The sequence below is a fragment of the Anabrus simplex genome, chromosome 2 (genome assembly GCF_040414725.1).
Source record: "Anabrus simplex isolate iqAnaSimp1 chromosome 2, ASM4041472v1, whole genome shotgun sequence".
Lineage (NCBI taxonomy): Eukaryota > Metazoa > Arthropoda > Insecta > Orthoptera > Tettigoniidae > Anabrus > Anabrus simplex.
In genome coordinates, this window is record NC_090266.1 from 78,365,904 (window position 1) to 78,380,232 (window position 14,329).

General features: G+C 35.5%; 1 protein-coding gene across 4 annotated transcripts in view; it reads right to left on the reverse strand.

The window, feature by feature from the left end:
- Positions 1-756: 756 nt before the first annotated feature.
- Positions 757-14,329, reverse strand: part of LOC136863855 (uncharacterized) — a 311,541-nt gene continuing 297,968 nt past the window's right edge. For 3 of the 4 annotated variants that reach the window (XM_067140198.2, XM_067140199.2, XM_067140200.2), the window contains 3 exons: positions 12,642-12,688; positions 6,612-6,744; positions 757-4,901 (listed from right to left, as the gene is read on the reverse strand). In XM_067140198.2, the coding sequence (XP_066996299.1) occupies positions 4,700-4,901; positions 6,612-6,744; positions 12,642-12,688 (382 nt within the window). In that variant the 3' untranslated portion in view covers positions 757-4,699. The remainder of the gene's footprint in view (positions 4,902-6,611; positions 6,745-12,641; positions 12,689-14,329) is intronic. The other variant, XM_067140201.2, reaches the window with a different exon arrangement.

The following is a 14,329-nucleotide window of genomic DNA, read 5'->3' on the forward strand; positions in this document are numbered from 1 at the left end:
GTTAAGGTGCTGAACAATTCTGTTAATAGGACCTCTTAATTCCATAAGTACCAAGAAAATTAACCAGGTTTAATGTAGGTCCTCTCTGACTAGTTACTCAACAAATATTCAAGTGTCAGCACAATTTCACAATCTCAACTGAAATAATTAAATGATATTATTTTGTACAATAATTAAGACAAGATTACCATTATAGATAGGTCAAGCTAATGTATATTACAAAACTTGATGTTTGAGATATCAATTATAACTGCCAATGATAAGATTCAACTTCATTTACCAAAATTAGGTTTCAATTAATTACCATAATGGAAACATTTTGATATGACAATGGAAAAAATAAAACCGAGATAAACTTGCTTTGTAATAAATGACCAAAAGCAAATTTCTATTAAGAAATCTAGTACGCCTAAACACTGCAGAAAACAGAAAAAAAATGTATGTAAATAGAATATAATTATATGAACTCTTCATTAACTACAAGTAAAGAATGATGATAATAATAATAATAATACTGCAATTAATTTAAGAAAAGGAAATGGTGGGGGGGGGGGAGAGAATATTTTTGAGTTGTGTAATATATAATCCATTGACTATGACCAAGGAACCACTGAATACATAATGCATTTCGTAGAAGCATTTCTTGCTGGGAAAGTACAGTATGGTATGGTATGTCTTTACATGACGTAGGCTTACAGACTGAAGAGAACTTCAATGGTTCAAGGTAGGATTATACACATTCCTCCTGAACGTCAATTAAGAGAAAGAACTTTTATTAGATTTATTTCCAATTTAATATATTTTAGTACAAAAATCAATTTATTGTAATAGTAGTATTAATTCTGGAATGTAGTATTTACTTATTTTTAAAAATCTATTGAGCAAACTTACACGTATCTGCAAGTACGGTTCTCATAACAGTGGAAGTCAACATCACATTACTTCCTCAAATGATTTGTTGTTCAATCCACCAGTTTAAGGGTAGATATATATACAACAAATTACACAAATTGCTTAAACATCCTTTCACTAGCATATAATATTTAATAAAACTAAAAGTCTCACTTGAGAGTTCCCTTGCTTCTCATGGAATACTGGGTACATCATTCCAAATCAAATTCATTTCAGTACATCAAACAGTAAAATATTTCTGCAAAAAAATTAAAACTGCATATTCAACTGTCACACCAAACAACTTCTCTTATTATACAGTGATGATAAAGACTGGAATTAACCGTTGTACAATATGTATACTTTTCATATCTTATAAATCCACTGTAGTTTCTTATTTTATACACTTAAAGTTGTAGAAAAATAAAATACACTCATTAATACATCCAAGATCACAGTTTCAATTACTGTAGTGAATAATGGAAATAATCATCTTATTAATAATTCTTATCATAACAAATTGTTAAAATAACACACTTCAGAACAATGTAATAAATATCTTATCCATACATATATTATATATTCCTATCAAACAAAATTACTAAAAATATAATTTCTGTTCTTTTAAGAACAAATACTGCCTGTACCATATCCCATTAACTTGCTTTGAATTACTTCTAAAGGTATTTTCATGTACACTCGGCGTACAACATATATCACACCACATCATATTCCATACATGTATATGATTTAAATGGCATATGGGTATTGAATTTAAATGGATTACACAAAATGTGGAAGATGGCAAAAATTAGATATGACCTCACAATTTCTCATCACTTAAATACACTGTTCATATTCCAACAACAGTTTCATAGGGACAATAAAAAGAAAAGGATTAGAAACCTTGTGCTATTAAGTAATAATGCAATTACCCATATTCTGTATAGGAATATGAAAGATAGTGAAATGTATATATGTAAAATTGTACTGCATATCTAAACTATAAATCATTCAACAGTTTTGAATCAAGTTATTGGTTTTTTAATCTTTCTATGAGAAAATGGGACCAGGTAAAAGTACATCTACAAGAAATGCAAATTGGTGAAAATAGTTTCTAATATGCAACTTCATTATACATACATTAATTGTATAACTGGCTATTTTGTCACAGATCATGAAGATAACCATCAGGAACATCAACAGATGCACTTCCAGTAGTTACAGGCATCTTCATGACAGAAAGCAATCAGTTTAATCAATAATAAATATAATGAATTCCACTACTATATTATTTGTTAAAGAAATACTGATACTAAATATTTCAAAATAGTGCAATCTGATCATTAATTTAGACCATGATATGGAACTACACACAAGCACCAAATACCTTACTCATGTTCTTCACCTTCACAATGAAAAATGGAATCCAAATGGAACATAAAGCCAATGTGCTAAGAACATAATGGCACTGCAAGTATCCAGCATGAAGTTAGATCAGTTACTAGTCATAGCTGTAACTGTTGGGTACATGGCTGAATTCGGTATTAAATAAATATAGCCAACTGTCCAATCCAATAAAATGAAGTGAACGCCAATACCACAACATGGTGTACTCAAAGCATACACCTGTGCGATAAAAACATACATAGATATGTATTGTCTATTACAAAAGTAAATCCAGCTTCCAGAACAAATAATCAAAATGAGAATTTTTGTTGATAATTTATCAGATCTCTTACTCTCTGCTCCCTATACATTTAAATCACACTGGTTATTTAAAAAATGAGTATTTATTACAGCAATGAATTGGATGTGCATTTACTTTTGAGACAGCACCTTCAGAACATACCAAGTTAGGAGTTTTTAATAAAAAATATTGAAAAAATAACATTTGGCCATATCTATTCAGGGTATTTTCCTTTTTAACTTAGCTATTTCTTCTTGGACATTTAATCCTATGTAAATATTCCTTTTAAGAGGGAAATATTTTAAGGGAGGCAAAGGATAAGTAGTCAACTGAACTAAGTTACAAGATTGATTTTGAATTTAAGCTCAAGTGATATAGGCACAAAGTACACAGGGGTATGCAACACTTACGTTTCATGACCAAAGTTTAATTATAATATTTTGTCTATATATGCAATAGTAATTGCTAAGGCAACCATTGTTAGCTTCATTCACCTAAAAATATGAATAATAATTCTTCAGTATGTCTTATCTGAGATACAGCAACCGAACAGTCTAATTTACAGAGTGTGAAATGAGTCAAATTCATAAAACTGCAAGTTTGTTATAAAATAAATGTTCAACCACACTCTAAAAACCATTAACATTAGATACAGACCAAATTACTTTATAAAGTTTTAAGAGGTTTAGAAAGATCCAACATTTTAATAAATTCCCTAACATACACAAGTATGTCCAAAAATGTGAGAAAGTGTAAAATACATAATATTTCATTATTTCAATTTTTTTGATTTTCAGACTGCTGACAGTAATGTAAAGCAATTATTTCATTATTTCAATTTTTTTGATTTTCAGACTGCTGACAGTAATGTAAAGCAATTATAGAACATTACAAATGGTTTAAGAGAGCTGCACAAAATATGTTATCTTACTGCAGTAATACTTTTTAATTACCACAGCAATCAACAAGGCTTTAAATTCCATTTACAGTATATGAAAAATAACCAATTATCTGTACTTTCAAAACTGTACAGAACTAAGTTGACAAAGATACAACAATGTGATGAAATATATATAAATCTACCTGCTAATTATAGGAGTAAATTAATAGGAAAATAATTTTATCCTACTTGTATTCATATTAGGTAAAATGGCTGTTCAAATTAATTCACCTAAACCACTAAATCACAGTTTTGAATAAACAGACTTACATGAGAGATGGATGGAATTGTTATGATAAAGGCATGTATAAAATTATTAATGGCAAGCAGCTGCATGGAGCAATCACAAGTATTCCCTGCTGAGCTCATCAGTTACTGAACACATAGGTGGCAACCACTTTCACAAATGTCCGTGTAATCACACAAGGGTAAGAAAATGAGAATATCCCTTTGATATGAACTGCTATCACTCAAGTTATAGCACTGAAGCAGAATGAGCTTTTGATGCATCCACCAGTATGTCACAGAAGAAAATGCATTATGATGGTTTTCAGCACAATATCTGATGCCTTTCTCTGTTTAATCCCACATAATCAAGAACCCGAATTACTCTTCACAAAATCACCAGAGTTAAAACTATAAAATTCTGTGTAACAAATTAAACCAGATGACACTAATGATTTTTAAACTATTTTACTCCTGTACATCCAACATCTACAAACTATATATGAAGGATCAAGCAAGCTATAAATATGAAATAATGAATCAATTTAATTTCAAAAATTATATAACAGCTTCATATACTACTGTGCTATAAAATATGAGATGTCTTGGAAACATACGACAATAAAACAACGGTCTGTAATGTTTCATCAGTTTGTTGCTACTAAACATAAGAGTAAATATTAAAATACAGATTTATAATCTCTGTATATAATATGAAATGATTTGTAAAAACTAAGAAATGTAAAGGTATTTCAAAAAACAAAATCAATCAATTTGATTCTTGACAAGCTGAAGAGCAAAGCTATCACAAAAATATTTCAGATCCAAGACAAGCAGTTCAGTGCAGTGAAAAAGCAAATTCTAAAAGTACAATGCTATTGCCTAGATAGATGATTTGTACCATAAAGTGAGATTGCATGACTACACTACAAATTAGTGGCTGCCAGTGGAATTCACAGATCAGTAACTGGACCAGACATAGTAACTTGTGCAGAATGGATGGAGGAGCGACCTGTGCCAATGGATCCACTTCCAATACTCACTGAAGATTCACTTGTATTCTCCAAGGAGCTTGAGCACTGCTCCAATGATGCTGGTCCATGCTGTTTTAAATCCTGGATAATCCCATTGACTTTCTTTTGAGGAATGATAACCCTGAAAAGAGATTCACGCAAATCAGCCTCTTTAATCATAGTAGTTTACTTCTGTAAGATTAAATAAGAGAAGAAAGAGGTAGATTTGTTAGTTTTGATAGAATGAAACTGACACTATTTAATCCAACAATTAAAACTTAAAGAATCTACTTATTAAGCATATATTAAAAAGTCTTTCAAAATAATAATAATAATAATCAATGGACACTGAAATTAACCAAAACAAATTTAAATGTAGTAAAAATAGTTCTTACATTTAATTTAACATATAAAGGAAATTAAATAAGATTATTCCATGCTAATTCAATGTATATTTTACAAATGCAAGTTGATTGAAAATCCACAGCTTGTTTCAAGTCATTCGACCGGGTCAGGAATGGAATGAATCCAGGCGAGGATAGGAAATATGCTGGCTGCCGAAGCCTGTCGCACTCCCCTGAGGCAATGATAACTGACAGATGAAATGAAATGTTAATGGTGAGTGTTGCTGGAATGAAAGATGACAGGGAAAACCAGAGTACCCGGAGGGAAACCTGTCCCGCCTCCGCTTTGTCCAGCACAAATCTCACATGGAGTGACCGGGATTTGAACCACGGTATCCAGTGGTGAGAGGCCGGCACGCTGCTGCATATTTTATTAAATATTTGAAAGAAATTCCAGACAAAAATCAGGCACAATGCAACCGTAATCAAGCCAGAGGTACTATATGGATCAGAATGCCTAACACTGAACAAAAGAGGTGAACAAGAGGAAATGGAGAAGAACCAAAGGAAAATACTAAGGACAATTTTGGGACTCCTAAAGAATAAAGTTAGTATCTGTATGAAGAGGAAAAATGGACCTATACTGAAATATACAGGAAACTACAAATAAAGAAATAAAATTAAGACTAAAAATTTTATGAACACCACAGGCTGGCTGGAAGAAACAAGATGGGATATACAAGATCACAGATGACATAACTAACAGGGTGAAATTCCAGCAACAGATCACTTCTGCAGAGAGGAACAGAGGCAGCCAATGAACACTGGCAGAAAAAGATATCATGTAAACACTCTGTACGCTAGTACAGAACCAGAAACAGCTTCCACAATACCTTGTTGACAACTGCAGCTTACTGGACACTGCCACTAGTTTACAGTTCTTCACATACCAGATGAGGTGCTGTTAACAGGATCTTCTGCTCCTATATCCCACAGAAGAACTCGTGCTCTGTACTGATCTGGTAGATATATTCTTAGTATTTCTAACTGCACCACTCATCTGTGGTGGGAAACACGAGAGCAGGGAATCACTGAGGCACTAAGAGAGCGAGTGTTGAGAAGAAAATTTACGGCAAACACTACCTATGACTACGCTACTCTCTTAACAGTGCTACCTTATAAATACATGAATTATAAAAGTGTAGATTCTATGGTTTACAAACACAAACTAAGTACTGGCAAGCTTGTCTTGCTTGGGTAGCGACAACAGCTCTTTCATACAAAAAAACAGACTTCTGAATCCTTTTGTTTGTCATGAAAATTACCTGATACACTATGGAGTAGCAGTATATACTACATAAGATATGTTTTTGGAGCATAACAATACTTCGTATCGAATTGCACATGTAACTAATGAAACAAATCTTCATCTGGAATACCTCATTCACTAAATCTCAAGGTGTAATTTTAATAAAAATGCAGCATAATCATATTTAATAAAAACTTACTTTTGAGCATACACTTCATCTTTAGCGCAGGTCTTCTCATTACTTGGGAGAACTTCTTGGACATCACGTACCAAGTCAATTTTATCACATACAAAATTGTTCACTTGTTGAGGTACAGGTCGTTCATTATGATCTAGAAACATAAAACATTATCATATGTAAAATAATTGCTTCTTCATAAGTTTTGTATTGAGTGATAACATAAACACATATTCATTATGAAAGATGAGGGGGGAAAGTCTGCATAAATTAACCACACTTAGTTTTGTACTGCTATCTAACCATATGACTAGATTAAAAAGTAACATACATTGCTAAATAAACTAGAGATAAAATATCATGTAAAAAAAAAAAAAATGATCGCAACCGAATTATGAACAGTATTGTGTTTCCCACGGGGGAGCCTGTTAACCCCGAAATGGCGCATCCCCGGGTGGTGGAAAGGAGGACTCTACAATTCAGTAGGGCTGGATGAAATACCCAATACAACCCGCGGACCAACAGGCAGCCCAGTTCCTGGGGACTTTAAAATAATGGGACACCCTTCCTCCAGCGGTCACAAATATGGAGGGCCCAAGCCCAGGGTATGGGTGAAGACCCCAACGGCATCAGTGGCAGAGAAGGTGGACTTCGGTATGGTATCGGTGGTGGAAGAGGGAAACCTGTAGTGTCTGTACTCCAGAGGAGCGGCTACAGAAAGTGTCTGTACTTCAGTGGAGCAGTCTAGAAAAACACCTGGCAATAGGTATAAAATGCCTTTGGGAGTGGCGACCCAATCGTAATAATAGCTTATATGTGAAATGGTACTAATAAATCTACCTCGGAAAAGGTTAGGGTGCCCCCTGCGGGAGACATGCAGTTCTCAGGGTACTGGGGAACGGTGAGAAATGGGCAACCAGTAACCAACATTAAGATAGGAATAATAAATCTTACTTTGTATGACCCTGACAGGAAAGGCGGAGGAAGCAGTAGACTTCATGGAGAAGGTGGAAATGATGGGGCTGAGTAAAGTGAAATGGAAAGGTAACAAAAGGAAGAAATTGAGGAAAGGATACTGGAGTGGTGGCCAAGAGCCAATAAACAGAGTGGGACTAATCATTTTGAAGCAATTGGAGGAATATGTTGAAATGGTAGAATGTGTGAGTGACAGATTAATGAAGATTAGACTTTTTTTTTTGCTAGTGCCTTTACGTTGCACTGACTAAGACAGGTCTTATGGCAAAGATGGGATAGGAAAGGCCTACGAGTTGGAAGGAAGCGGCCGTGGCCTTAATTAAGATACAGCCCCAGCATTTGCCTGGTGTGAAAATGGGAAACCACAGACGGGATACAGGGAAGAAGATACTGAAGGATTCTTGGAAGAAGTAGAAAGAGAAATTTCAGGTGTGGAAGTGGTTATTATGGGAGATCTGAATGCACAGGTTGGAAAAGAGACACATGGAAAGGAAGAAGTCATTGGACCATATAGATGTGGGAAAAAGAATCGTGAAGGAGAGGAACTAGTGGACTTCTGTGAAAGGAACTGACTTATAGTGGGGAATACATGGTTTTGAAAGAAAAACAGCAGGAAAATTACAAGATATGGGTGGGGTGACAGAAGAACAAAATCAGTACCGGTAATTGACTACTTTTTGGTGGAAAGGACAAATCACAGGAAGTTGATGGATGTGACAGCTTTACCAGCAGTGGCGGCGCGTGACTTTCGTCACTGGGGGTTCAACAGAAGGAAAAATCCCCCCTCAATATCTTCCCTCCCCCCTGTCACCTGTGCCATGACTAAGTTCAGAGAATGGGCATAACGGTGCACATAATGTGCATGCCTAAAATCTTCCCTGATGAGAACTTGCACCCTGAATGGTGTCCACTCATTACATTTGCCCCATCGTAACCTTGTGAAATCAACTCTATTATCCACAACTTCGCTCAAAGAAAATTTTAAACACTCTGGTATCATGACTAGAGGGTAGAGAAAACCCCAGAATCTTTCAACTGGCTTACCGTTGGGAAGAATGATAACAAATTGTACTGTAGTTGATATATTGGTGGTCTCATCTGCGATTACCGAAATGAAGTGCGCTGTGGTGATTTCTTTTTTTTTTTCTCTCACAACAGATTTCATACATGCACGAAAGCAAATCATTCTGAATGTCTTTCGAGGTGCCTTTGAAAACAGTAGCTTTGGACAGATGGTCTCTTAATACAACGTCAATTTCAGAACTAAAATTGACGAGGCCTCGAAATATGCCAGGATTCGATGATTCACTTGTTTCGTCATACGCACGCAATGCCATCTCAAACGCGCCACAGAACTTTACACAGCACATAACATACTTGGTCGTTGTCTCTTTCCACAGACTGCCTGTAACCACAGTCAAATTACTGACGGTTATCTGGTCTTCCCAGGAGATCGAATTGTAACTGGACAAGCATGAGGTTTAGAACTTCTGTTTTTTTTGACAAATATCCTATATCAACCACTCCGACTTTGGTCTAAGTCCCTTCGCTTTCATCACTCAAGAATCTTAAAAATGAAAACAAATCAACATGTTAGTAATTTCGCACCCACAAATCCACTCGATTCTTTTATACGGTATAAATCCATTCTGAATTTACGCACGATTTCATTACTTTTACTTTTAGGATGCCTCGTTATATCAAGATCAGGCATGGGGCGTCCGGCATCCTTAATCTTAATCTTAATCAAGAGAGAGAGAGAGAAAAGTTTGTCTTGTTAAGTATCATATCACTGTTCAAACGCATTATGTAGCTCTTTACCTTTCCCGGGAACAAAAATTATGGACGCAACTACAGTGCACAAAAATACACACACGGAGAAAATATTGTAACTTCTTTACGTCCTAAAAATTAAGTTTCTGAACGGCACAACAGTACAGAAAAACACTCACACGCTTGCACAGCGTACAATAATATTACGAATTATGATGACTATTGCAAACTGTTGTAAACACGAGCATCACACTTGAAAAACAGAGTAAACTTTAGGGATGTATGTTCGCAATATTGGTAACTTAATTTTAAGAACTCCTGTGGCTAGGCAATTAGCGTTTTCTTTGGTATTACATTTCCGCTACTCTTTGCCTCGGTGATTTTTAAGTTAATTTTCTCTCAAAAAAGTAATTATTCCAAAGAAGTCAAATAAACAAATGTTTAGTAAATATTGATGTATTTGGAATTTGGCAGTTTAATGTGACTGCTGGCAGTAATGATGCTCTTCAACACTAGCGCTAATTATGTGCACTATTTTCTGCTACGTAGTTGAATTCCTGTATGGGCAACAGATGGCAGGCACATACTTACCCCAACAGAAGGTCAGTCTAGACAGACCTTGCTCCAACACCCCCCGACAACACGACTAAAGAGAGTGGCATATTGCACATGCGTAAACCACGGATATCTGTTTCTGCGATACCCTGGTCTTGTCTACGTGCCGGCGGATGTCCCCCCGCACCTCACCACTCCCTTCGCCCAGGTACGGACGGAGAGATTTCCTTCCAAGGGGGTTCATTCCAGACAAGTATCCAGCCACGGAACATGCGCAGTTCACATGAATTGAAAGCCAGTACGAGTATATTACGGATAGATGGGCTAAGTAAGAGCTTCGAGATTGACAAGGGAGTTATGAATATTAAGTAGTTGAATAAAATTTGATATAAACTGGAGGTTCATTGCTCCATTGCGCTATAGCAGAAACCGCCACTGTTTACCAGGAGAAGCATTACAGAGACCATAGAGTTGTGGTGGCAAAACTATGGTTGGGAAAAACTGGAAAAGCTATAAGAGATAAGAGAAAGTAAAATAAAAGTATGGAAATTGAAAGACAAAATTGTACAAGAAGAGTTTCAGGAGAGATTGAAGCAATAATTCCCAGTTACTGAAGTGAAAAATGTAGAAGAGGAGTGGGCCGATTTTAAAAAGGCATTTGTTAGTGCAGCAGAAAGTGCTTGTGGCAGGACATCTACAAGAGTGAAAGAAAAGGAGACATCATGGTGGAATGAGGAAGTGAGGAAAGTGGTGAAAGGAAAGAAGACAGCCTGGCGAGAATAGAACCCAGATTGAACAGAAGAAAGCAAAAGGAAGTATCTCAACAGCAAATGGAGGTGTAAGAAGGTGCTAGGAGAAGAAAAGAAGAAGAGTTGGGAAGAATTTACAAAGAAAGTTGGGAAGAATTTACACAAAAAATGGAAGTGGATGTAAGTGGCAGAAAAAGGATGCTGTATGGATTTATAAGAAGTAAGAGGACAGAAAGAGTTATCAAAAACCTAGTGAAAAAGGAAGATGGGGGAATTGTTAACACACACAGAAGAGGTAAAAAGAAGAAGGAAGGAGTATTTTGATAAGCTACTGAATGTGAACAACTGTGCAGGGGAGACAGAAGCAATACAGTGTGAGGACTCAACAACAGAGGATGATATAACAATGCTGGAGTTGGGGTTAGCAGTACAAAAGATGAAGATGAGGAAAGCAACAGAGATGGATGAAATCAGTGTGAATAATGCTATAGGCTGCTGGACCTGTTGGTATGCAATGATTGTACTGATTACTAAAGTGTATGTGGAAACACAAATGTGTACCAGAAGACTGGAAAAAAGTGTTTAAGAAAGGGAACAGGAAAGTTTGTGGTAACTATAGAGGAATTACACTTATATTGCAGGTAGTTAAAATACTGGAAAGGATATTAGAAAGAAGAATGGGAAGAAAGATTGAAGGAGAGTTACAAGAGGAAAAATATGGCTTCAGGAGTGGAAGATTTTCAGTGGACCCAATCTTCAGCATGAGACAGCTGATTGAAAAGAACTGGGAATATGGAAAGGATCTGGTCATGATTTTCATAGATATAGAAAAAGGCATATGATAGTGTCCCCAGAGAGAAGGTTTGGAAAACCATGGTTAAAAAGAGACTTGGAAGAGAAATGTCAGAATGGTACAAGCAATGTACAACAAATGTGTTAGCAGGGTAGTGACCTCAGTTGGAAGGACAGAATGTTTTAGAAATAAGACTGGACTAAGACAGGGGAGTGTGCTGTCACCTCTTTTGTGTATTATGGTCGTGGACAAAATTGTAAAGGAAACAAAGGAAGCCTATGGAGATAAAGAGATGAAGATACTGCTATTTGCAGATGATGGTGTGATCTGGGGAAAGAACAGCAAAGAAGTGCAACAACTACATATACTGAATGAAAACAGTGAGAAGTGTGGCATGAAAATCAGTACAGATAAAAGCAAGACTATGGGGATGTTGATAGGGGAAATGCAAGGAATGGGCACTGTGAAAATTGGAAATCAGAGTCCAGAAATTGTGGACAGCTTTAAATACCTAGGAAATGAATGAATGCAAAAAGCTAGGGTAGACATGGAGATTAGCAGGAGGGTACAGCAGGGTAATGCATTCTACCAAAATGTAAGAAAATTTGTTTGGAGGAAAGAAGTACCAAGGAAAAGTAAGGAGATAAATGTACTATGTACCCATACTGACTTATGCAGCTGAGACTTGACTTTGCCTAGCAGGCAAGAGGGCAGAATTCAAGCCATTGAGATGAAATTCCTAAGAAGTATGATGGGAAAGACAAGGAAAGACAGAGTGAGAAATGAAGATGTTAGGAAGGACGTTGGGATAGGAAAGCTAATTGAGAGAATTGAAAAGAATAAACTAAGGTGGTTTGGACATGTAAAGAGCATGGTTGAGAACAGAATATAATTCAAAGACAGATGCTGGAGGCAAAGTGCGAGGGCAAGAGAGCAAGATGAAGACCCAGAACAAGGTGGATTGAATCAGTGAAGAGCGGCAAAAGAAGATGAAATTTAGACTGGGACAAGATCGTGGAAGAGGAATGGTGGAAGGAAAGAGGAAGATGGAGAAGTGCCGTAAATACCCTGACCTGCAGGAGCTGGATAAGGGTAAATGATGATGATGATGATGATGATGATGATGATGATGATGTTTACATTAGTTCTTCAAATAGTTTAAATGCAATTTGCTTAATGAACACTACTATAAAGATTACTACATACCTCTGCTGTTAATAGTCTCGGATGAATTATGACTTGGAACACAACTGCTGAAAAGTAAAAGAAGAATAAGAATAAACATTTACTATCACATTTGAGTAAGACATTGAATCATAACTAATAAATATTTAATATGTATCCATTTAAGGCATAACATTTTGCACTGACTCTATAGTGTTCTGACTCTGTTCTGTTCTAACTATGGTTCTACTTATTATCTAACTATTATCCTGTCACATCTGTATTTACAATGATGGACATAACTGCCAGATTTAGCAACCCACATTGGAAAGAATACCAGACCTATATGACATACAAATTTCACTATGGTCTCACCTAGTTCAGTGAGTCTTGAAGATTGGGAAAGAAACAAGAGGGGGGTGTTAAGGGACAAACAACAAAAAATGATTTGAATCTGCACATCATTTACAACTGATAATAAAAATGGAAGAGATATACTCATGTATTAAAAAAAATACTATAGCGCAGTGGCAATAACTGGAAAAAGCTGGGGAAAGTTTAAATTTAAAAGTCACTATATGGAGCTAAAAAATTGCAGACAAATTTGGCAGAAGACCAAACATTTCTAGCAGTCTGAGATGACTTGTAAAAGAAGATGCCATTTAGTTGACATGATCAGAGAATATACCCATAATTACAGGAACATGTGGTGATGTATTGCAAGACTAATCTGATGACTTAATCTTTGCAAGGAAATTTACAACTTCATGTTAAGGGCCACATATTGCATTACACGTGCTTACATGATGGACAGAATCTACACTGTTACAGTGACAATGGTTCGACCACTAAATTTACAGCAACTCTGAAGACACCTCCAGTTATCCAAAAGCCTGCCTGAACTTTTATGTTAGTTTATGTTATCATTCTCTGTTCACTATGGTTAACCTCTTCTCATTTTCGACTACCTACCATTTATTAGATTGCTATTATGTTTTCTATTTCATATTCTGGAATTTAATATTTACAATCATTCATGATTGGATATTTTGTTATTATTTGCTCTGAAATTTGAATATAATAATAATAATAATAATAATAATAATAATAATAATAATAATAATAATAATAATAATAATAATAATAATAATAATAATAATTTATTGGTTCAAATTAATTTGTTTGCCATTGTGGTGTCTGTCGACGTAGGTTAAAATTTTAAATGAAACAGTCGCAAGCAACATTTTGTTTACAATCTTGAGTTGACGTAACATCAGGTGCTTCCAACGAAACCTTGAGGTGACGTAGCATCACGTGCTTGCAGCGCGGTTCCGTACTTAAAGCTGAACGTTTGTCAGTACTCGACCAATAGCCTGAGCACGAGGAAAAGCCAGCTCTTCCTATGGTATGTCCATACCTTTTACAACAACATTGTAAGTTTATATGTATTATTTTCATACTTTTACACTTGTTTATTTTTTCTTATTTTTACAGTTGATGTCAACAGGGTCACATTTTAAACTCAGTTTAACCAATTTTGACGATACACTCATGTGAAATTAAATTTAAATTTTAACACTGATGATGGACCTTAGTGTCCGAAAACCGGTTATGATTTAATAAAGTGTGTGCTGATACGACTGTATATAATTAATAATAACAATAGATTACTAATGGTAGAGATAGAAGAGAGTGGTCAGAAATTTACATGAAAGTAGCTTAATATGCCA